Source organism: Somniosus microcephalus, chromosome 13 (assembly GCF_052327205.1).
Source record: "Somniosus microcephalus isolate GS21.2 chromosome 13, FLI_Smic_1.0, whole genome shotgun sequence".
Taxonomy (NCBI): Eukaryota; Metazoa; Chordata; class Chondrichthyes; order Squaliformes; family Somniosidae; genus Somniosus; species Somniosus microcephalus.
The window spans coordinates 48,481,691-48,507,306 of record NC_140999.1 but is presented as its reverse complement, the minus strand read 5'-3'; the positions used below and the strand labels follow the sequence as shown (position 1 = coordinate 48,507,306).

Below are 25,616 nucleotides of genomic sequence, written 5' to 3'. Positions count from 1 at the left end.
AACTGGCACCACGCTCCTAGGTATTCACCCAAAGATGCATCAGAGTGGTGCTCTACACCGTAGGCACTGAAGGGATTGTCAAATTGAGGCACTGTTACCCTTTACACTGGTGTTCTCTAGCCTCGTCCTCCAGCCAGAAACATGCCCAATGCACCCAGCAGCCCTTTAATGCCTGCTGGTGTTGAATACTGCAGCTCTGGTGTCACAAGGTATACCTGAAGCACTTGGTAAGTTGTCCAACACAAAATCTGCTCACATCTAGTCAATACTCATTAATAAAACTCTCAACAGCACTGACCGTGGCCTGTGTCCAGTCTCCTGTGCAGTTTAAAAGTAGTCAAAATGATTAATTTTTGAACCTTGAGGAATAGAAAAAATTTGGCTGCTGTTATTCTACAGAGTCATTGCTTCTGATCACCGTTTTCACTAGCCGTTTGGCCCAACCAAGAATTTTTTTTTACTCTACTGTCTCTCAAATAAGATCGTAAGGCTTGTGAAGAAACAGCAACCCAAAAATTACTTTATTTTTGAATCCCTAGGCTTACTACAAAGAATACAGGTGTAAGCACATATTGGGTCATAGAAGTCATGGCTCATTTACAGGTCCTAGACAGAAGTTGATCTTTTGAAAATGTTTTTTATTCAAGATTAAGACTGGACTTGATCACCAAGCTTTGGCTGCAGCACATTCTCAACACCAGAGAGAGAGAGAGAGAAATCCTAAATTTAGGGATTGGGAGAATACATTAGGCTCCAATATACAGCACTGCAGGTGAGACAGATAAATAAGTAACTCTAATAAGATTGCGCATAAAATTCCATTAACACGAATTAAAATGGTCAAATAACCCAGGCAGAATTAGTGGACATTTGATTCATACCAAATTAGCCATCATTTGGCCAGTTCTAGCCCTGAACCTTTCAAAGCCTTTTACACTTCCACTATTGCCATATGCCTCCTGGCATTTTAAATGTCATCACTGCCTTTGTCAACCTATAGGATGAAGCACAGCGCTCAATGTTCTCCTTTACAACTGAACAAGTTGACAATAGTTGAAGCAGACTGTGTCAAGGTTTAGTTGCACATATGTACAGCTCAAATTTGGGTTTAAACTTCACTCGAGCTTCCCAAGCGCGTGCTACATGGTCAGAAGTGTTAGCGTTCAGCTGTATTATTCCCAAGACTGCCTGCTTGTCACAACTATGATAGATCACTATTTCTTGGGGGAACAGAGATGGTCAGTGGTGTTAAGTCTGTGTGTTATAATGAGAATTACTACACAGACCACAAGAGTAACTTTGAACAGGTCTTTACTAGTCAAAGGTCAGGGCGGAACTGCCCAATAAATCCTTACACAGCACTTGTATACTGTAATACTGGTGGTGACCACACCGGTATACATCAGCCAAGATAAAGTAGTGCAACTCTAAATAGTTCTCTTAAAGGTGGAATGGTTACACACACACACACCACAATCCTCCCTTTTTAGCTTAACAGTATATATTCCCCATTAACATAACATATATACACACAACTTAATGTAAAAACAGTTCACAGATTCAGTCTCTGCGGAGGTGCCTCCTGACTCGGTCCGGATAACGCCTCGGTGGTGTAGTAGGTTCTCGTTGCTGGGGTGACTCATCTAATAGTCCTTCACTGGCCTTAACAGCTTGAACTTTCGTAACTTCAGAACCAGCATTGCTGACTTCTAAAGGCTCGAGTACCTTGGGAAGTTTTTCTACTTCCAGACTGATTTGGCTCAGTTCAGAGGGACCACCTGCGTGACCTGGTAGGGGTGATAATAGTTCAGATGAGTCATCATCTTCTGCTTCCTCTCTATTGTCTATTTCTTCCATCACTTCAGCTTTTGCCTCTGCCACAAATTCCCCGAGTGGCTTATTACTGCTGACACTGCTCACAAAAGGGTGCTCTTTCTTCTTAGCTTTCAACTGATCAAGAAAGGGAATGTGTCAAATTCATCGCTCAGCTTTGATTCGTTTGGCCTCATCGCGCAGACGGTTTGTGTGTTCCTGTTCCATTTTCTCAATCAGCTGCTTCTGCTGTCTTTCCAGATTCTCCCACTCTGTCAAAGAACTTTTTCTTTGCATTCATCTCTTGCTCAAAAACGGCAAATCATTTGTTCTAATTGCTGTTGTAGTTTGAGATTGAATAGAGTTCGAGCCCGGTGTTCCTCAGAAATGTGCATGTCTGTAGACTGGACAGACTCAGAATTCTCTGTCAAACTATGTTGTTGTTGAGTGGAATTCTGTTCTGATACTTTGTTCTCCTGAAGCATTTATGCACTCCTTCGTTTTTCCGTCATTAGTCTGCAAGTCCATTTTAGACTTGTCTTTTGCACATGGGCTGATCTTACCATCATCAGTTCCAGAGTCTGAGCTGATCCTGGGTAGGCGGCAATCTTCCTCGCCATCAAAGAAACTGCACGGCTCGAGTCTTCCCTCGCGATCGGACGTGATGACAGTTCTGGTGAACTTGTAGTAGTATTCCATATCCTCGTCAGAAGACGTGCTTGGATCATCGGCTCCGTCTACCTGCCGTCGAGTTGACTGCTCTCCTCTTTTCCCCCGAAGGACCTCGGTAGAATGGGAAATCCTTTTCACCATATGACTTGCCACCATAAAAGGGAGTCAACCCGAAAAATGTAGTTGAGCGGGCCCGGGCACTGCGTCGGGGGTACCTCGTTTGAATCATTATCCTGGGCTTTGTACCAGTCACCATCCTCTGGTGAAGTCTGGTTTCCGCACTGCAGCACATGCTTCTGAAACAGGTTTTTCACCCTTTGTTTGTAGACTTTGTTGCACGTTGGACACCTTAGGACTCCCCGCTCATTTTCTGGACTTTCCGTCATTGCTTTTAGGGGGTGCCAGTCCATATTTATTTTCCTGATCCACTCCCGTCCCAGAAGTGGTGGACCTCCCTCCAGGTAATACATATAAGTCCATTCCTTGGTGCTCTTTGCCCTTGTGTCTCACCTTGACTTTTATCTTTCCGATGGGGTATACTCTTTGCCCAGTGTATGTCTGCAATACTATCTCCGTATCCCGTAGGGGAATATGTGTGAATAACTTCTTGTAATCTTGCTTATTCATGACCGTCAACGCCGATCCGGTGTCCAAATCCATCTTCACGTGGACTCCTGCTATCTGCAGTGACCCAGATAGTTTGTCGGTCAGCTTCCTTACTCACATTGAGAATTCTCAGACTACCCAGTTCCTGGCTGTTGGAGTCGGAATCCAAATTCTGTTCATCAGAGCTCTTCTCAGCCACCTTATGTACCTTTCTGTACTTTTCCTGCGGTGACTTTGTTGCTGGTCTTCTTTCCTGACCGGCATACCTTAGCTATGTGACCAAGCTTGCCACATTTTCTACATTCCTTGTTTTTAAACCAGCATTGGTTCTGATCGTGTGTTGTCTGTCCACAACGATAACATTTCGTTGTACCCAAAGCCATTTGATCTACGCTGAGTACCGCTGCATTTCTGCAGTGCCTCTCGCTGCGGCTTCGTGTGATGCTGCAATAGTGACAGCCTTATCAAGTGTAAGATCATTCTCTTCAAGTAACTGCTTTTGGGTTCCTTCTTTCGACAATCCACACACGAATTTGTCAGTGCCTCTGTCAGTCTTTCCCCAAACTGACAGTATTTCGCTAACTTACGCAGTTCAATTAAATGCTCCGCGTTGCTTTCCTCTGTTGCGTTCTAGCATAAAATTTAAATCGTTCCGCTAATATCAGCGATGTGGGGTTCAAATGATTCAGGACAGCAACAATTTTAGCGAAAGTCTGATCCGCTGGTTTAGCTGGTGATAGAAGATGCTTCAATAGCCCGTATGTCTTCGCACCCATTGAGTTTAGTAAGGTTAGTGCTTTATCTTCATCTGATATTTTATTTGCCTTACAATATATCTGCGTTCTACATATGTGGCCCAATCTTCAACATCGGGATCGAAATCGTTGATGTTACCACGCTTAGGCATCTTCGCAAGACAAAGAAATGTTTTTCTCAAAATGGCGGTTTCCCGTGCTCGTCTTCTTCCCCCGCCTACGAAAATGGCGGCTTCCCGCGTTTGCCTTTCTCCCCCGCTGGCTGTAATGGAGATTGCTGTATTGCTGCGTTCGCCCTCCCCAGCGGTTTTCAAATCGTGCCTCCCAGCCCCTCTTGCAGTCCGGTCCTTCCCCCCCCCGGCTGCGGCTGAGTTCTCCGCGGTTATTCTTTTATTTCCTCCCGCGCTTATGCTGTCCCGGTCGCTGCGCCTCGGTAGCTGCCCGGCCTTTTTCCACCGGTCGCGGTCGAGCTCTCTCTCGACGCTGTTGCGTCTTCCAGCCCGGTCTCACACCGGCTGCCTTTGCAATCACCGCGGCTTCCGTGCCTTACGCTGCCCCAGTCTCAGTGCCTCTGGCCCCGACTTCTGTCTGGCTCTTTTCCCCGGCCGTGGTCGAGTTCTCCGCCCTTATATCCTCTTTATTTTCTCCCCTACAGAACGTGGCAGACTTGCTGCTCGTCGCTGATCGGCTTACCCATCACCGGTGATAGAAGGGATGATCACTGCCTGTTGCTGATGGAAGGCTTCATGTCAGAATTCTTCCTTTGCTCTGCAGACACGAGTCTTTTCGCAGCAGAATGATGAGGGCGGATGCCTCTTCTCGACGCCCGTTAAACTGCCTTGGATGTATCTCTGCCGCAGGGTAAGATCGTACTCGTCGCCACTGTTAAGTCTGTGTTATAATGAGAATTACTACACAGACCACAAGAGTAACTTTTAACGGGTCTTTACTAGTCGAAGGTCAGGGCGGAACTGCCCAATAAATCCTTACACAGCACTTATATACTGGTGTGGTCACCACCGGTATTACAGTATACATCAGCCAAGATAAAGTAGTGCAACTCTTAAAATAGTTCTCTTAAAGGTGGAACGGTTACATACACCACAAGTGGTAATATGATAAACATCAACGAGGCAATTGATGCAACTGCTGTGAGTTCTGGGCTTTGAACAAAAGACATTTGCATGCAGTACACAGAACAGATACCAATAATCCCAAATATGTCAGCTCTGATGAAGAAAGGAGGCTTCTGATGGTTTGGAAGCAGCCAGCTGCCACTAGGGATTTGTTCAGCACAAGGATCTCTATCCTATAGAGAACTCCAGGCTTTCCAACATTCAATTCAACAGACTATAGGACATTGTGTCTCAAGAATCCCCTTGCATAGATTAGACTGGTTTTGCCCCTTCAGCCACCAGGAATGTTGGCATGTCAAGTGCATAGATAGAATAGGTATTGATACCTTTCAAGATGGAGGATCATTTCCATTTGTTAAAGAACACAGCCAAATAGACATGTAAGTGAGCACCTACAATGGTAGAAGGATAGATCCCACTGAGAACTAGTGTGCATAGTGAGGGCCAGCACTTCGTGAGGAGAAAGTTAATACCTTCCCAGGCAGCCCCAATAGGGTTCAGACTAGCATTGGGAAAAGGTTAAGTGCCTTGACATTAGTAGGGATTTTTGCTTTAAGCCAACCTGGGAAACAGTGGCCCAGAATTTGCAGTCAGTGGCAAAGCAAAAGGAGTTTGCTGCTGGCCCCGCAGTAAGCATTGCATGAGGATCTCTATCCTGTAGAGAACTTCGGGTTTTCCAACATTCAATTCAACAGACTGGGAATCCCCTTGTGGGAACTGCTATAACATCAACCAGCTGTCTAAGCAGCCAATCCAAAAGCAGAATTCAGGTATATATATTTAATCTTACTTGTTCGGGCCGTTGCCCCTTTAAGAACGCGTACTAACGTCACGTGACTCACCTAGATGCGAGCCGGCCCAGCTTGTCCTTCCATTCCCGCGATGGCCGCCAGCACAGCTTGGCCTCCTGCTCCCACGATGGCAGCCGGCCCAGTTCGGCCTCCCGCGACTTCGGCCAGCTACAGTGCCAGGTAGACGTGCTGACGTCATGACGCGGGTCACGTGATCGCCCAAGCGCGATGACATCACGCAATCCACAGGACTGTGGACTCGGTCCTCATGGTGTGTCCCTGCTGGGTTAAGATGTACCTACTGGCTCTCCTGCATCCATCTATATTGGCACTGTATTTCATCTGTTTCCTGTATTAAAGAACTTCTAGATTGTTCTCCTGAAGTTGAACTCGATTATTTAGTAGGCATTCATCCAATACCTACTTAATTGAACCCGAATACCTACACTAAGTTGTCAAAAATATTGGAGCAAAACAAAGAATGGTGTTCTCACATGGGGAAAAACCCTAAAATAAAAACAGAAACTTAGTTTGAAAATTCTTGAATTTAAAATGGACAAATTTCACTAAAATTGAAATGAGTTTTCCAGGCCCATTTGTTCAGCAGCCAATTCATTGTTAAAACCCCAGTTACATCTAATCCTTTTAGGTTTAACTTTGTGGGGAATTTGTGTACTTTCTGCAGCAGAGCCAAAGTTTGTCGGTTTCCTGGATTTGGGTGATTAGATTGTCCACACACAGGGCAGGATTTGGTGCATGAGGAAATCCTGAAGTTGGTCAGTTTCAAAGGCAGAATTATGGCAAACACTGCCAATTCAGTCATCCTGACCACAAATTCCAGGCTAATGTATTCTTTCCACTCAGCTAGGTTGGTCAACTTATGCTGGGCACCTCAGTATTGCAAATTAGTTTATACTAGCAAGTGTCCTAATGACTTTACATGACAAGTTGACATTCCTCAAATCCCATTCTGGGATGGCCGACAGTTCAGTGGCATTTATAAGTGCCGTCTCTATAGCAGAGACGGTGGCATAGTGGTTAGCACTGTTGCCTCACAGCCGGCCTTGGGTGACTGTGCAAACTCCACACAGACATTCTCTCCGTGGGTTTCCTCCGGGTGCTCTGGTTTCCTCCCACAGTCTGAAGATGTGCGGATTAGGTTGATTGGCTATGATAAATTGACCCTTAGTGTTAGGGGGATTAAATACGTGGGGTTACGGGGATCGGGTGGGATATGTGCCGGTGCAGGCTCGATGGGCCGAAATGGCCTCTATCTGCACTGTGGGGTTTCTGTGATTTCAAACAATTTGTACAACTCTGGTTGAATTTCCAACCCATCAATTGTCATGTCAGATACAAGTCAAAGATTTTTGCCAATGACACCACAGTGGGTGTATAACCATCAGGAATGTCATTGATGATCAGTAACCATCCTGACTATAGTTATAAGCTCTGAAGTAGCAGCCTCAATCTCCCATTAGATTTGAAATTGGTCAGGTCCCAGTTGGTGAAAGACATTCAACATGGAGTAAGGCTTTCCATAGAGAATGGTAAGAATCTTGCAACTATGCACAAGCTAAATCATTATAAATCAGGAGAGGTTAGCTGAAGAGCTGAAACTAGAGGACTGTGGTCAGTGACTACTGTAACATCCAAAGCAAATGCTATTGCACAAGTGTTTAATCATCTGCAAAACTGTCAGCAGCCTTAGAGTCAGAGTTTTACAGCACAGAAAGAGGCCCTTCGGCCCATCGTGTCCGCGCCACCCATCCACCCCGGTCCTGTCTAATCCCATTTTCCAGCATTTGGTCCATAGCCTTGTATGCAATGGCATTTCAAGTGCTCATCCAAATGCTTCTTGAATGTTGTGAGGGTTCCTGCCTCTACCACCCTTTCAGGCAGTGAGTTCCAGATTCCAACCACCCTCTGGGTGAAAAAGTTCCTCCTCAAATCCCCTCTAAATCTCCTGCCCCTTACCCTGAATCTATGCCCCCTTGTTATTGACCCCCCTACTAAGGGGAAAAGTTCCTCTTTGTCTACCCTATCTATGCCCCTCATCATTTTGTACACCTCAATCAGGTCCCCCCTCAGCCTTCTTTGCTCCAAGGAAAACAACCCCAGCCTGTCCAGCCTGTCTTCATAGCTGAGGCGCTCCATCCCAGGTAACATCCTGGTGAATCTTCTCTGCACCCTCTCCAAAGCAATCACATCCTTCCTATAGTGAGGCGACCAGAACTGCACATAGTACTCCAGCTGTGGCCTCACCAGCGTTTTGTACAGCTCCATCATAACCTCCCTGCTCTTATATTCTATGCCTCGGCTAATGAAGGCAAGTATCCCATATGCCTTTTTAACCACCTTATCTACCTGTTCCGCTGCCTTCAGGGATCTATGTACATGTACACCAAGGTCCCTCTGACCCTCTGTACTTCCTAGGGTCCTACCACTCATTGTGTATTCCCTTGCCTTATTTGTCCGTCCAAAATGCATCACCTCGCACTTTTCAGGGTTAAATTCCATTTGCCACTTTTCCGCCCATCTGACCAACCCGTTTATATCGTCCTGTAGCCTGAGGCTTTCCTCCTCGCAATTTACCACCCCACCAATTTTCGTGTCATCTGCGAACTTACTGATCATACCTTTTACATTCTCATCCAAATCATTTATGTAGATCACAAACAACAAGGGACCCAGCACCGATCCCTGAGGTACCCCACTGGGCACAGGCTTCCAGTCACAAAAGCATCCTTCGACCATCACCCTCTGCCTCCTGCCACTAAGCCAGTTTAGGATCCAACGCGCCAAGGCACCCTGGATCCCATGGGCTCTTACCTTCTTGACCAGTCTCCTATGCGGGACTTTGTCAAAAGCTTTACTGAAGTCCATGTAAACCACATCCACAGCATTTCCCTCATCCACCCCCCTAGTCACCCCCTCGAAAAATTCAATCAGATTTGTCAGACATGATTTACCCTTGACAAAGCTATGCTGACTATCCCCGATTAATCCTTGCCTCTCCAAGTGGAGATTAATTTTGTCCCTCAGAATTTTTTCCAATAATTTCCCTACCACAGATGTTAGGCTCACTGGCCTGTAATTCCCTGGTTTATCCCCGCTACCCTTCTTGTATAGTGGTACTACATTAGCTGTTCTCCAGTCCTCTGGTACATCCCCTGTGGCCAGAGAGGTTCTGATCACCAACCACAATAGGCAATTGCTTGGATTGGAGGGGGGACATCAGTCTGCATTTCTCCAGCCTAAAGCAAATAGAAAATTACCTTTACACAACTCCTATTAACACAACCCTTTATTTAAAAACCAGAATAAACCTGCCCAGGACAAGAACTGACAAGTGAAATAGTAACTTAAATTGCATTATACAGCACCAAGGATAAAATGTACATGCCACAAGTTAAAAGAAAAGCTCAATTAACATTGTGCTAAAGATATTGGGGGAAAATGCGGTTGGTTAGTGCTGGGTGGGGGGGGGGGGGGGGGCGGCATTTGAAGCTAAAAACTTAGTGCCCCCGAACATGGCAATTTTAGCACCGCCCACAAAATTGAGCAGTCATTTTGCAGCAGCACTGAACTACCGCCACAAACTCCTACACCTGCAGATCAAGATGTCAGTCAACCGTGCAACACCCCGGACCAGATATTGGGTCACGCCCCCTGCCTTAGCGCCTGCCACTAGGAACAGGTAGAGGGGAACTTTAGGTCAGGAAGGGGCTGGGGAGCGCTATTTAAAGGTGGGTGCTTCCTGCCTTTTTTTGTTGGCAAAATTTTTTGTACACGCAGGTTGAGGGAGACATTTAACACTGTCCCAAGGAGTTTGGGCTTCAGCACCAGTTGATGTTCCCAAGCAACAAGCTCTTTCCCTGGGCCTATTCATTAGTGCTTCCAACACAATTGCTTTAAGAGGTCTCTGCAGGCAGAGATTAAAGGCTGCACTGCGTGGGGTGGGGCTGGCCAGCAAGATGGCCCCTCCCCTTTAAGAACTGGATGGTGCCAGTCTGTCAGGTTTCTATAGTAACCAACATCCTGAATTTTGGTAGTGCCTCACTCCCTGATGTTAGTGCCTTGAGGCGTGTAGTTGTTGATTAGCGCTCAGATCAACTCCAGGGGTGATCAACGAATTTTGCAGTTGGAGGCAATTAGTGCCGGGCACTAAACTTTTGCGCTGGCCAATGAGGACCCAAAATGGGAGATACACCAACCCCCCCAATCCCATGAGGTTATGCACCGAATTTATGTTTGACTGCTTTGGGGTGGGGCAGAGCAGAACATTGCATGAATTGGTCAACCACAGGTGACACATGCTACCTATCAGAAAGTTCAAAAGGAAGCTCCCATTTCAGTGAATTCCAACCCCTGGGCTCAGGAGTCAGTCTGTCTCTAGGTGCATTATAGTCCACCACAAGGCCAATCAAATATGAGACATGCCTTATAGGGTTAACAGCTGGACTATACAAATATGTACACTGCCCAGCAAAAAAAAAGTGTTTTCTGGATTTTTGTCCATTTAGTTTGGATAGCCTTCTTGTGTCTGGAAAGAAGGGGTCAAACATCAATAGGCAGGGAAAGACCAGCTTGTCAATTTAGCCTGTTCCATACACAGGCAGTGCAATGGAACAGTGATTCGACAGCAGCCATACAATCTCCTGCAAGAGGGCAAAAATAAGGGTTAAAACCTTAGTCGTAATTCAAGGGAGAAAACATCCAAAATCCAATTCGGACTCCCCAAAGCAAATCAAAGAGCTCAGTGACCTAGAGGCACATCATCCAATACCATCTATCTTTTCTACACAGCCACCACCAGAAACACATCCAGCTCCCTTTAAACCAAGCCTGCTCTCACCACAAGTCAGAATAATTGAAATGGCTGCAAAACCACATGTCAAAATGAAGTTTAATGCCACCAGCAAGGTAGCCATCAAAATATAAACAGTCCTACATTAAGAGCACACGCAAAAGAGAAAAAGAGAGCAAAAGAGAACTACTTTATTCTTTGCATGTTGAGGTGACTCAGTCACAAGTCTGTAGATTCAAGTCTACTACAGACTCAAGCATAATGTAAGCAGACATTTCAGCAGTGCCAAACAAGCTATATTTAGTCTAAACCTACTAATATTTTTCCAATTGCACATGGTCACATCATTCAGATCTCTGCTGGTGATTCTAGTTCAAATTCAACTTGGTCTTTGTGCCTTTAGGACAGTGCTTTGTAATGTATGTACCTTTGAGAGGGGAACTCTTTTACAGCCCCTGTATACTGCAGTACCAGTAGTGACCACACCTGTATGTAACACCGTGTAGTAATTTGTACAGTTAGTTCCAGCATACCCTCTTCAGTAAACACCTGTTATTACCGTTCTCCTGCAGTCCGTGTGTTATTGATATGTGGACACTAGTGGCGACGAGCACGTTCAAACTCACCTGCAGTACTGCATCACCTCACGGGGATCCATCCCTGAAAAGAAGCTTCTTGGAGGTCGAATCCAGAGCAACAGGCGTCGACCGTGGGCAACCACCCAGTGATCCATCGGAGTTCAGAGAATCGCAGGGGAAGCTGGGCTTGATTCTCCAGCCAAGGTGTTCCAGCAAATCGGGCTGGTAGCAGGTAGTGCGCTGACCCTTCCCGGACTGTGGCAGGCTAGAGCTCGATCGAGCGGCTCTGCAAGGGGGCAGAGCAGCGTCGTCGGGAAGAAAAGAGAGGGTAGAGCGCACAGGACGCGGCCGGTGCTCAAGAGCTGCGCAGCGTTAAAGAAAATAAAAAAAGGGGGAAGGAAAAGAGACGCGCAGTGGACAGCGTTGAAGAAGAATAAAACGAAGAAAATTAATTAAAAGAGACGCGCAGAAAGCCGCGGGGCGCCGCCATTACTATTTAGAATGCTAGGAGCAGCATTGTGTGGGGTTTGGGGTGGGGGGGGGGGGGGGAGCGAGAAGAAGGAAAAGCACGGGAGGCGCCATTTTAATCCATTGGGGAAGAAGGAAAAGCGCGGGAGGCAACATTTTAAACCACCCAAGATGCCGAAGAGTGGCAGCATCACTGCTTTCGACAACGAAATAGAAGACTGGACCACGTCTGTGGAAAGAATTGAAGTGTACGGCAAGGCAAATGAGGTGACCAATGAAAAGAAGGCATCGGTATTATTGAATTTGATGGGCGCGAGAACGTACGGCTTATTGCGGAATTTAATTACCCCAGCTAAACCAATGGAGAAAAGCTTTGAAGAGATTGTCAATATCTTACAGGAACATCTAAACCCTACACCGCTGCCGATAGCAAAAACATTAAAGTTCCATAAAAGAAACCAGCACAAAGACGAGAGTAATGCTGACTATCTTACGGAACTACGCAAGTTATCGAAACACTGCCAGTTCGGAGCAGGACTAGCAGATACCTTACGGGATAAGTTTGTCTGCGGGCTCCAGTGAAGGAACCCAGAAACGACTTTTGGAAAAGGACCTTACGCTAGAAAAGGCTTTCAGCGTTGCAGTATCCTATGAAGCAGCAGCATGGGGAGCTGCGGAAATACAATAGAAATCGCAAGAATATAGCGCCAATTAAATGGTATATGGAGCAGAAAAGTGCTATCGCTGCGGCAGAACAACCCATGACCAGAAGGATTGCTGGTTTAAGGACAAAGTATGCAGGCAATGTGGAAAAGTGGGACACATAGCAAGAGTCTGCAGGTCGGGAAAGAAAACCAACACTAAAAGAACAGTACAAGAAAGTACAAAAGATGACGGACAGTAGTTCAGAAGATCAGAAGTGTGATAATGACTCCGGGAGCAGGAGACTAAGTTGTCTAAAGTTACACAACGTGATCGCAAAGGAGGATCACTGAACCATTTGGGTCACCCTCATGATAGCAGGGTCCCCAGTAAAGATGGAATTGGACACAGGATCAGCCCTAACGGTCATGAATCGACGAGACTACGAGCGGCTATTCTCATACCCTTGAAGGACACGTCCATTGTCTTGAAGACATATGGGGCAAAAAAAGTCTACCCCAGAGGAGAAATAAGGGTGCCCGTTAAATACAACGGCAAGGAAACACAGAAACTGTATCTATATATACACACACTACAAGATGGAGGACCACCACCATTATTGGGACGTGAATAGATCCGAAAAATACAATTGGATTGGCATTCCATTCAGGCGCTGTGGCTGACAAAAGGGATGACGACGTCACACCTGGACGACTGTCAAAAATTCTAACTGACGCGAAAGAGGTGTTCCAGCAAGGACTTGGGACACTAAAAGGCGTAACAGCAACACTAAAAATTGAAGATAACGCAAACCCAAAATTTAAGGCCAGACCGGTACCGTAGGCGATCCGCCCAGCCGTCGAAGCAGAGCTGGAGAGAGTCTGGAGCATTCAGGTGTGCTGTCGAAGGTGGACTGGAGCAAGTGGGCCACACCCATCGTTCCTGTAATGAAGAAATCATTGAGCAGCACGCCTGGGGAGCCGAAGAAGGTTCGCATCTGTGGAGACTTCAAGGTAACTATGAACCCAGTCCTTCACGCAGTACAATATCCACTACTGTGGATAGAAGATATTTTTGCCTCACTATCTGGAGGGAAACGCTTTACGAAGATTGATCTTGCCCATGGAGGTAGAAGAAGCATCTAGAAAATACCTCACGATAAACACAAAGGTCTTTACCAGTACAACCAACTGGTATTTGGGGTAGCATCAGCTCCGGCTATTTGGCAGAGGGTGATGGAACAAGTCCTGCAAGGGATCCCAGTGTTATTTGAACGACATCCTGGTTATGGGCGAAAATGACAGTGAACACCTTGCCAACCTGGAGCAGGTGCTCACTAGATTACAAGAATATGGGCTACGAGCCAACCGCCCCAAAATGCAAGTTTTTCAGGAAACAAATCTCGTATTGTGGCCACGTGATTGATGACGAGGGATTACATAAGTCCCCAGACAAGATTGAGGCAGTAGCCAAGGCTCCAGCACTGGAAAATGTGTCGCAACTGAGGTCGTTCCTCGGGTTGGTGAACTACCATAAGTTCTTGCCAAATTTGTCTACAATTCTGCACCCACTGAACGCCCTGCTGCAAACTGGAGTAGCATGGAAATGGAGTGATGAGTGTAAGCATGCCTTTCAGAAATGTAAATGCCTAATCACTTCAAAAGAAGTATTGGCCCACTACAATCCAACACTACCGATTTGGTTGGCATGTGATGCATCTCCCACGGCATTGGAGCAGTGCTGTCGCACAAATTCCTTGACGGTTCAGAGAGGCCAATAGCCTTTGCGTCACGCTCGTTAACCTCAGCCGAGCGTAACTACACCCAGATTGACAGGGAGGCCCTCAGCCTGGTGTGGGGGTGTGAGAAGAAGTTCAATCATTATCTGCATGGGCAGAAATTCACCTTACTGACTGATCACTAGCCTCGTCTCCATTTTTAACCCAAAGGGCATTCCGGTGAAGACGGTGCAACAGCTGCAAAGATGGTCCCTTTTTCTAGGGGCACATCAATACAAAATAGAGTACAAGGGCACAAAACAGCATGGAAACGCTGATGGGCTGTCGTGCCTGCCGCTGCCTATGGTGGAGGAAGCACCTGCAGTGGACCCTGTTGAGATATTCCATTTGACCATAGTCAAATGTCTACCTGTTACAAACGCAAGTATAGAGAAAGAAACCTGAAATGACCCAACACGCTCTCGGGTCTATGATTTGACGGTGAAGGGATGCCCAGCACATGGCGACTCACTGTTGCCAGCATTCTCGCCAAGGAGAGAACAGCTGTCTGTGCCGGGGGACCTTGATGTGTGGATCCGGAGTGGTAATTCCGCCCAAGTTGAGAGAGATTGAGTGCTCAATGAGCTTCACGAGGGTCATCTGGGAGGCGTGAAAAAAAGAGCCTAGCCAGGGCGTTTGTGGGGTGGCTGGGAATCGATAACGAAATCGAGGATATGACCAAGAGATGCACAGGATGCCAGAAAGTCCAAAACGCTCCACCACAGGCCCCGCTACACCCATGGGAGTGGCCCTCATCTCCATGGCAACGGGTACACATTGTCGCCGTGGATGCATATTCGAAATGGCCAGAGGTCATCAAAATGTCCTCCACCACCACCACGGAGAAAACTATTGCAGTCCTACAGACCATCTGTGCCAGGAATGGCTTACCAGAACAGATTTGCTCTGGCAATGGACCACAGTTTGTGTCCGAGGATTTCCAGAGGTTTTTGAGGAATAATGGGGTAAAGCATTACACATCCGCCCCATATCACCCAGCCACAAATGGATTGGCTGAGAGGTTTGTTCAAACCTTTAAAAAAAAGCAATAAAGGCGATGTATAATGACAACATACCACTGCAACACAAGGTGGATAATTTCTTGTTTGCTTACTGGAATGCGACACATGCAGTCACCAACCAAGCTCCAGCCATGATATTCTTTAACCAAAGGTTAAGATGTTGCCTAGGTTTGCTCAAACCAAACATAAGACGAGATGTTGAGAATAAGCAATTCCAGCACAATGAGAAGCCAACCAGGAGCTTCAAGATAGGGCAACCAGTCTTGGCCCGCGACTACCGAACAGAAAAATGGCAGCCAGGAACAATATGCACACGGCAGGGACCACTAATGTACACAGTGGACGTTGGAGAGAGAGCATTGAGCAACGCTATGCTGACCAGATTCTAGAGTCACAGGAACAAGTCAAACCCATGCCATGATCATACGCACCTGGTGATGAACCCGAAGTACAGATTGCATCTACTTCAGAATCAGTGGTATTGGAAGCTGATGAACCAACCAATGACTGAGCCAGAATCGACTGCGCCGCAAGAACAGGATACTCGAGAAAGGCGCTATCCTGACAGGATCAGGAAGCCTCCTCAAAGACTGAATTTATAAATGATTACTTGCAGCTGATGGATATAGTACAAAGAAAATTTTAATTGTAATTAATTATTTAATTGTTAAATGAATGTTATGTACTGTTTATCTAAAAAGGGGAGGAATTGTAATGTATGTACCTTTGAGGGGAACTCTTACAGCCCCTGTATACTGCAGTACCAGTAGTGACCACACCAGTATGTAACACCATGTAGTAATTTGTACAGTTAGTTCCAGCATACCCTCTGTTCAGTAAACACCTGTTATTACCGTTCTCCTGCAGTCTGTGTTATTGATACGCGGACATGACATGCTCTAGGCTCACTTCATTTCATTTACTCCAGCTCTTGTGGAACCCATTGAATAATCCTATGACACTGAAGTATGTGGAGCAGGTGTTCAAGCATTGTCCAAGGGCCACTTGGAAACCTGGAAGCCAGGGGGTGGGGCACACAACACTGTTCATTTGCTTAGATCTTAGGGGTTAGGATTTAGAATTCATCCACTGCCGAGGTAGTGCCAAGAACAGCACCTATTCATAAATTCAAACATAACAAGCTAACAGATATTAAAGACCAAATCACCTGGGCTTCAAAGACCAGAATCCTAGTGGTCAGGGCCTCAATTTTGAACAGCTGCTTCAGAATAAGGAGTACAGGATGCAAATTAAATATTCAGTCTCATTGCTACTAGTCAACAATTTGCAAGGATAATCCTTAAATATTTGGGAAACATTGAAGTAAAGGGAATCAGTTAAACATTTTCTTCATCCCTGAAATGTCCTTCATAAGCCCAGTGGCACTGCACCAATAGGAACATTTTCCCATTGGTTTGGACTGACTTAACCAAGGTCCTAGAGCTGAAGCATGTTGATCAGACATACTACTCACTCCATGTAAAATGTGGATGTTAATTGAAAAGCATCTTCAGTCAAGACACAGCAAGTAAAGGTGCAGCCATTTACTTGACCCCAAAAAACCCTTACCTAGGCAAGAGAGTGTTACATTTGCAGAATGAATTGGATAGATTCTGAATTCAATCACACTCCGCAAGATTACAATCTAGTCAGTCATTCTGGTCAGTTCCCCAAATAGCAATGTATTGAGAGTTACCAAAGAGCCTGAAATGCAAAGGCTACCCAAGGCCTGCACGATGCAGCAAAAAAAAGTTTGGCAATGCAAAACCTAAAGCTTTACTCCATAATCTACAAACCATGGTTAGTGAGAAAACCAGTACTAACAAGGAAACTGAAGACAATTAAAGTTATTGCACCAATTAGAAAACAATCAGCAGCTGAACTTTTTGGAATGCCACTGCAAGTAGGTGGTTAGTAATTTTTACTGAATGCAGTCACTTCAGTAATGAGAACAGATGTGATGGTCTGTGATGAAACAGTCACTAGAGGAATGGAGGTCTGGGGTTTACTTACAGCAGACTGCAAGTAGGCATAAGCTAATCCAATATCCTATAGCTGCTTTATAGGGTTTCTGTACTGGAGTCAGATGGGCAGAATTAGATTTGCACTACACTGGTTCATTTTACATGCAATTGTTTATTACAATAATGACAAAATTGCATATAGAGCCATTAGTCAGAATCTTCATTAAGGCAGACCAGTTGCAATTGCAAGGCACTTGTTCACTGCATTTAGTGTAAACTAGTCACATGTTTGAAAACTACCAAACTGCAAAAAACCATTAGATACAAATGAAGTTGCCTCAAAACCCTAAACAGTTAGCCCACTAAATAAAGCCAGCCAAGATTAAGGCAACATTGACTGCAAATACATTCAGTATAATGTACTCTACAGTTTGGAATAAAGTGCTAGAGATAAACAACTATGCCAGCGAGGCTTTCAATTCAAGCATCCAGCCTAGCAAGGAAAAGACCACAATCTATTGAGACTTGTCAATTCCGGTGGGTTTCATTTCTACTGGCTCCTGGCCTTCTGTCAGCTGTGGGATAAAGGGTCCCACCAGCCAGCTAAGGGGAGTGTTGTGAAGCACATAATCCATCACCCCATCCATTGCCTCATGGATCTTCAGCAGTTGCTCTTTACTCTGTGCTAGGAATGGTGTAGACAGATCCTGGAAGGAGTTGGCTGATGAAAGAGAGCGGTTGATCTCTTCTGCTAGTTTACAGATATGCTGCACTTGATCTTCAATATTCTGAGGCAGACCATGAACATTCGAAGCCAGGGTCCGGCAGATGGTTTGTAGCCGATCAGAGAAATCCTGAATCATGGCCAGTGTTTCAGATTCAATTTGCTAGAATTAAACAAAAAAAAATAGTTTGTTCAATCTGTACCCAATGTTACTCCAGAAAGTTTTATATTTATCCTGGTATTACTTGCCTATTGGAAGGGAAGCAGAGAGGCAATGAAAACAGTCAAATTGCTTGCAAACCTCATGGAATTTCCCAAGGGGGGTGGAAGAGGGGGCAGAGTGCCTGGCCATTGACAAGTTAGTGAATATCAAGAAGAATGGATCCAAGAACATTGAAGTGTGCTGTAATGATATCAGCAAATAGTGATGATATTTGCTGGTTTGATTATTTATGCCTTACCAGCATATTTGCCTGATTGCTGGTCAGGCATAAATAATCAGAGGGCATGAGAGAGACAAGCAGTTTAGTTTTAGATGGATCTCTAAGATGGTGTCTCCTGTAATGCTGTTAAGATAGTTGAACAAACTTTAGATTAAAATAGAATCTCTTTCATCAATGTGTCATCATTGAACCCACAAAGAAATCAATACATGTGCCAACCAAATAGTTTCTCACTAATCCAAACTGGTGCAAGTTTAAACAGATATCTGCTTGCGGAAATCCTGAAGTGTAGTTAGTTTTAGACAAATGCTGTCAAGGAGGCAGCACAAATGAAGTTGTTGGGTAGGTGAGAAACTTCTCGGAGCAAGGCCATTGCATGTTTTATGTTCATCTTTAACTAGTGCAGACAATATTGGTTTAATGCCTCTTCAGGATTGCAACACTGATCAACATAATTTGGTGTAGTAAGTCTCACGAGTGGGGCAACTAACAGCTAAGCTGACACTTATGCTTTTAAAGTGGTACCATATGTTGTATTTGAACTGAACTAGGTGGACAAGGTACATGCACATGGGTAATGTAATATACTAAAATGCAGACAGTTGGAGCTATTGAACACAAGATACCATGTGTTGGTGCAGGGCAAGTCACCTGCTGAAATAGCAGTGCTGGTCCAGTTACTGCAGGTAGAAATGGCCTAGGTGGCATTTATCAAAAATCCTTCACAAGGAGGGTGAAGAGACAGTGGTTGCCTCATTTAGCATCTCAAATTGCTAGACATCATGAACTTCCAGGGAAGAAGAGGATGGGAAAAGACAAGTTACATATCAGACTGCCTCTACATCAGCAATTGCTCAAGTTCTTACTTCAGGTTTCTCAGACAGCTCTTCTTTTGCTTGGCCATCTGGCTGCTGCTTTCTCCAGTCAAGCAGAATCAGATTCAAAGTTGCTCGAACATCCTGTAGCTTGAAATGTGCTGATTCTGCTCCTTTCTTGGCCATTTCAATCTAAAAGTACGAGTCACATTTAGTCAGGATAGTCATGCATTCTAGCAATCAAGGTTAAAGGGTGAATTAGTATATTCAGAGGAAAAGCCAACCAGGATGGGGTGAAGAGTGAACTTAGCTACTATGCAAAAGGAGCAGACACTTTTTTTTGGGTGGGGGGGGGGGGGGGGGGGGGGGGGGGAGAAAGGGGGTTGTAAAGAGGAATAAATTCAACTTGAACAAGATCTCCAGTAGGACAATCTTTCAGGCATGTTGAAGCTACAGTGTACAAGTCAGACTTATCTAGGGCATAATGTTAGATTGTAGTCTCCAATCTTTATCCTTGAAGGTGAAATGAAACAGGAATCAGTTGATTAGTGATGTTGAACTTTATGCAAAATTGGCAGTGCAAGAGCACAGCTAATATGGCATCCACATACAGACTGCACAAGACAGTTTTTTCCTTACCAGATCTACAAGGTTGTGGAGATGAGAGAGGGTCTCCTGACCATTCTGCTTGGCTTGCTGTATCTTGGCTATGGAACACTGGTATGCACGATTACGAACCTTTGAGGACAAAGAGCCCAAGCGTACATAATAACTCTGCTCTTGTACTGTCGCAGTGTCAGAACCTTCAGAAGTAGCCACTTTTGCTGAAAGAAAATCAGAATCTTTAGGCTAGATATCATGAGGCAGCACTTTGTTACTGCAAAGTATGAACCATGTACAATCAAGACAATAATGGACTCTATCCACCCATTTCATCTCTGGGAAAGATCTGTATAAAATACTGCCTAATCTCCCAAGTCAATCAAGCAACAACTAACAATATGAAGCCACTTCTACATTTCCAATATTCAGCCTTGGCCAGCCATCCTCCACAGATATCAAGACCATCCATGCTCAAAGCACCCTCTGCCACCACAATCCTAGCAGCACAGGACTTCCTCAGTTGCCTTGGAATATTTGGTCATCGCCATCTATATTTATCCCTATAACACCCAGTTCACTTTCCAACCATATATGTATACAACTCATTTTCTGTTCGTGTCAGATTTCCAACATCCACAGCATTTTGATTATATCTACATCGACTGTCTTTCAGCATTCGAAAGACTTATATTGTGCCTCCTCAGTGTTTTGTTCCTCAGTGAATGAAACTTGCATGAATCTGCTCATAACAGAGGCCCAAATATGGGAATCAGCCTCATCACATCATGGTGTGAGATAGAAGGTAATCATGTGAGGACTTGCTGAGAATGGTTGTATGACACTCTTGACTGCTGAGCTACCCCAGACTAGACTGAGCATTGTATATAGTTAGCAGATTGGAAGGATCCTGCCCTGGGAGTGTATGCTAGGCTGAAGTAGCAGAACCTGGTCTCCAATCTTGTATCCCCTTGCCATTGGACCAAGACCTTGCTCTGTCAAGCCCATGTGGTAGCTGGTGTGCAATGGCCACCCCACATTAAGAACTCCCACAGGCATCATCACGCTTGAAAATGAAGTTCAGGACCTGGAACATCAGGGCCCTCATGGACAACTCCAACAGCAACAGACCGGAATGCCATACTGCTATAGAGACTAGGTCCCGCATTGGACTCAAGTCACCAGAGAACTTGGTGTGGAAGCAAGTCAGCCTCAGTTCAGAGGGGCTGCCTAAGAGGAGAAGACACCTGCAAGAATATTCCTTCCTCCCCAGGAGATACAGTTGCAAGTTCATGGTCTTCTTCGGCAGTCCCTCAGAACCAAGGATGACTTGCTTCCAATTTAAAAATGAGTTTGCAGGTGACTGAGGAGTCGAATGTGGGACCTACAGTCTGTCACAGGTGGGGCAGACGGTGGTTGAAGGGGCGGGATGCTTGGGTTGACGTGCGTTCCTTGCACTTGCTCCCGGCGATGAGACTTGAGGTGTTCGGCGCCTTCCCGGATGCTTCTCCACTTTGTGCGGTCTTGGGCCAGGGATGCCCAGGTGTCGGTGGGGATGTTCCACTTTTTCCAAGGAGGCTTTGAGGGTGTCCTTGAAGCATTTCCTCTGCCCACCTGGGGCTCTCGCTGTGCCAATAGAAGGGGCAACAGGAGAACTCAAGCTGGGTTGGTCAAGGATTAGCTATGCTCGAAGCAAGATTTGATTTTTGGAAAAACCTCAAGCAGCATTTATTACTTAATAGCAGAAGATAGACACTACCCAACCTGGCGTATTCAATATGGGCTCATTGAAGCAGATTGAAATGCAACACAGTCAAGGGCAGTCATTATAACTAGCAGAGTGACAAGTAGTAAAGGTTTCAGGTTTGTAGTTACCTAGCTCTTCCTTGGTCATGGGAAGATAGTGATCAACCAGCTCCTCAGATTTGGAGAGAGAAATATCCAGACCAGTAGCCACCAGCTGACCCACAGCACTGGCACCTTCAACCACAACTGCTTTAGTTCTTTCCAGGTTGCCTTGTACTGCAGTTGTCGTCATGTCTACAACCCCCATCATTGATTCTTTTACATCAGTCACGGTTGATGTCACTAGTGCCTTTGTTTCAGCAAGGACCTGTAATATCATGGAATAGCAGGTCAAAAGTTACAGGCTAGCAGGTATGAAGTTATTCCATTGTAAATAGAAGTTTAATTCTAACTGATCAAGTGAGCATTTGAATAGAGGCTTCAGCTATGAGTGACTTAATCATGGAGACAATTTTCACCCAACATCTACTAAAAATGGTCACAGGATCAAAGTCCAGGGCTTAAATAATCGAGATTAATTGTTTAGAGGGGGGTGTCCTCTGGTTGAAGTGTTAATCAGAGGCCATTTGCCTGTTCAAGTGCACAATTCACAGGTACTATAGAACCAGGAGAGCTCAACTGGACTCCCTCAATTAACAAACATTAGTTATTTTTAAAAAAAAGGGATAGGACCAAACAGATAGCTGACAAGTCAGCACAGAAGATTATCAATTAAAGATACTAAAAAGTAGTGTTTTTTCTTTTATTTGTTTTTATGGGATCAGGGTGTTGCTGGCCATGCCAGCATTTATTGCCTACTCCTAGTGGCCCTTGAGAAGGTGGCAGTGAGCCGCCTTCTTGAACCGCTGCAGTCCGTGTGGTGAAGGTACTCCCAGTGCTGTTAGGTAGGGAGTTCCAGGATTTTGACCCAGCAATGAAGGATTGGAGATATACTTCCAAGTCAGGATGGTGTGTGGCTTGGAGTTGGTAGTGTTCCCATGCACCTGCTGCCCTTGTCCTTCTAGGTGGAAGAGGTAGTGGGGTTGGAGTTGCTGCCGTGCATCTTGTAGATGGTACATACTACAGCCATGGTGCGCCAGTGGTGGAGGGAGTGAATGTTTAAGGTGGTGGATCGGGTGCCAATGAAGCAGGCTGCTGTGTCTTGGATGGTGTGAAGCTTAAGAGTGTTGTGGCAGATGCACTCATCCAGGCAAGTAAGGAGTATTCCATCACACTCCTTACTTGTACATGGTGGAAAGGTTTTGGGGAGTCAGGAGGAGAGACACTCACTACAAAATACCTAGCCTCTAACCTGCTCTCATTGCCACAGTGTGTGGCAGGTCCAGTTAAGCTTCTGGTTAATGGTGACAGCCACAATGTTGATAGTGGGGGATTTGACATTCAATGGCATTACCATCGCCAAGGGGAGGTGGTTAGACTTGTGTGTTAGAGGGTCATTGCCTGGCACTTGTGGCATGAATGTTATCTGCCACTAATCAGCCCAAGCCTGAATGTCATCCAGGTCTTGTTGCATGCACTGCTTCATTATCAGAGTTGTGAATGGTGCTGAACATTGTGCAGTCGGCATCAGCAAACGTTCCCATTTCTGACTTTATGTTGGAGGGAAGATTAATTGATGAAGCTGCTGAAGATGGTTGGGCATAGGACACTGCCCTGAGGAACTCTGCAGTGATGTCCTGGGGCTGTGATGATTGACCTTCAACCACCACAACCAGCTTCCTTTGTGCTAGGCATGACTCCAGACAGTGGAGTGTTTCTCCCCTCCCCCAATCCCATTGACTTCAGTTTTACTAGGGCTCCTTGATGCCAGACTGTCAAATGCTGCCTTGATGTCAAGGGCAGTCACTCATCTCAGCTCTGGAATTCAGCTCCTTTGTCAATGTTTGGACCAAGGCTGCAATGAGGTCGGGTGCAGAGTGGTCTTGGCAGATCCCAAACTGGGCATCAGTGAGCAGGTTATTGGTAAGTGCTGCTTGATAGTACTGTCGATGACACCTTCCATCACTTGGCTGATGATTGAGAGTAGACTGATGGGGCGGTATTTGGCCGGGTTGGATTTGTCCTGCTTTTTGTGGACAGGACATATCTGGGCAGTTTTCCACATTGTCAGACAGATGCCAGTGTTGTAGTTGTACTGGAACTGCTTGGCCAGAGGCACAGCTAGTTCTGGAGCACAGTCTTCAGCAGGATAGCTGGGATATTGTTGGGCCTATAGCCTTTGCTGTATCCAGTGCGCTCAGCCATTTCTTGATATCACATGGAGTGAATTGAATTGGCTGAAGACTGGCTTTGTGATGGTGGGGACCTCAGGAGTAGGCCAATATGGATCATCCACTCAGCACTTCTGGCTGAAGTTAGTTGCAAATGCTTCAGCCTTGTCCTTTGCACACATGTGCTGGGCTCCACCATCATTGAGGATGGGGATATTCTTGGAGCCTCCTCCTCCCCCTCCCCTGTAAGTTGTTTAATGGTCCACCACCATACATGACTGGATGTGGCAGGACTGCAGTGCTTTGATCTGATCTGTCGATTGTGGGAATTGCTTAGCCCCCATCTATAGCATGCTGCTTTTTAAGCATACATGTAGTCCTGTGTTGCAGCTTTCCAGGTTGGCACCTCACTTTTGTACACTTGGTGCTGTTCCTGGCATGCTCTTCTACACTCGTTGAACTAGGGTTGGTCCCCTGGCTTGGTGGTAATGGTAGAGCGAGTTATATGCTGGGCCGTGTGGTTACAGATTGTGGTGGAATACAATGCTGCTGCCCCACAGATGCCTAGTTTTGAGCTGCTATATCTATCCCATTTAGCACAGTGACTGAACACCCACCATGTGGTGTGGCACTGTGTGAAGACGGGACTTCACTTGACCGCAGGCCCAGACTGGCAGTTATGTCCTTTAGGACTCAGCCAGCTCTGGTGCTACTGAGCCACTTTTGGTGATGGACATTGAAGTCCCCCACCCAGAGTACATTCTGTGCCCTTGCTACTCTGGATTAGGACCTATTTAGCTACAAGTTTCCAGAAGAGCAAATAGCATTTTCTCCTTTGATGTTATAAACCAACTATACAACACTAACCTGGTCTGTAGGCTGATGCAGGATAGGAAGCTTCTCCTCCAGCTTGTCCAAGCCTTTGCAGGCATACTCATTGGCTGCTGCAACTGAACATAGAACATGGTCAAAACAAATCCAGCACCGAGTGGCTGCAGTTCTGTCATTTTCCTGTAAAGAGAATTGCCATATACTGGCAGCAGAAGTAATGTCATGGCACTGCTCCAGAAAAAGGACAATGCAAATGTATTCATGATGCCAGTTAGCATGAATTCAAAACATAAAATGCTCTCAATTTCATATTAGGATGAAAGTTTGACTACAGCGGTCTCAATGCATGTGTGGTTAGCCACCTTTCACATCTATAGCCAAGCCTTGCATGTTACTAGACAACAGAAAATGCTGGAAAAACTCTGCAGGCTAGGCAACATCCATGGAGAGAAATTAGAGTTGACATTTCAGGTCAAAACCCTTTATCAGGGCTAAAGAGGCACAGGGAATGAAATAGATTAAGAGGCCAGGCTGGGAGAGAAAAAAAGAGACGAGACATTAAGAGGTATTCAAAATGAGACTGCGATAGGACTAGTGGAGACAAAAGACAGCTCTAGATTTGGTATGAAATGCACTGGCAGAATGGGAGACAGCTGCCATGTGGGAGAGAAAAAGGGGGGGGGAAAACCAAAACAAAGGTGTGGATAAAAAAGTAAAAAAATGTAATACGGGCAGAGGTTATGATCTGAAATTGTTGAACTCGATATGGAGTCCGGAAGGCTGTGAAGTGCCTAATCAGAACATGAGGTGCTGTTCCGAGAGTTTACGGTCACCCAATCTGCATTTGGTCTCCCCAATTAGAGGAGACCGCATCGTGAGCAGCGAATACAGTATATTAAATTGCAAGTAGTACAAGTAAATGGCTGCTTCACCTGGAAGGGGTGTTTGGGGCCCTGGACAGTGGTGGGGGTTGGTAGCTGCCAGGCAAAGGGGTAGGGGTGATAGAGGAGTGGAGTGTCTGAGGGAGCGGTCCCTACGGAATGCTGAAAGGGGAGGGGAAGATGCATTTGGTGGTGGGATCACTTGAGGTGCTGGAAAATGATCTGTTGAATATGGAGGCTGGTGGGGTGAAAGGTGAGGACAAGGGGAACCCT

At 45.7% G+C, this 25,616-nt stretch overlaps 1 protein-coding gene across 1 annotated transcript in view; it reads right to left on the bottom strand.

Annotated features, from left to right (window-relative positions):
- Window positions 1–16,598: 16,598 nt before the first annotated feature.
- The window catches only part of LOC147108303 (perilipin-3-like), a 30,809-nt gene continuing 21,791 nt past the window's right edge, over window positions 16,599–25,616 (bottom strand). Inside the window, exons 4-8 of the mRNA XM_086006004.1 lie at window positions 24,499–24,581; window positions 21,491–21,728; window positions 19,655–19,839; window positions 19,067–19,207; window positions 16,599–17,920 (exon numbers count right to left, since the gene is read on the bottom strand). Coding sequence (XP_085862130.1) covers window positions 17,549–17,920; window positions 19,067–19,207; window positions 19,655–19,839; window positions 21,491–21,728; window positions 24,499–24,581 — 1,019 coding nt within the window. The 3' untranslated portion in view covers window positions 16,599–17,548. The remainder of the gene's footprint in view (window positions 17,921–19,066; window positions 19,208–19,654; window positions 19,840–21,490; window positions 21,729–24,498; window positions 24,582–25,616) is intronic.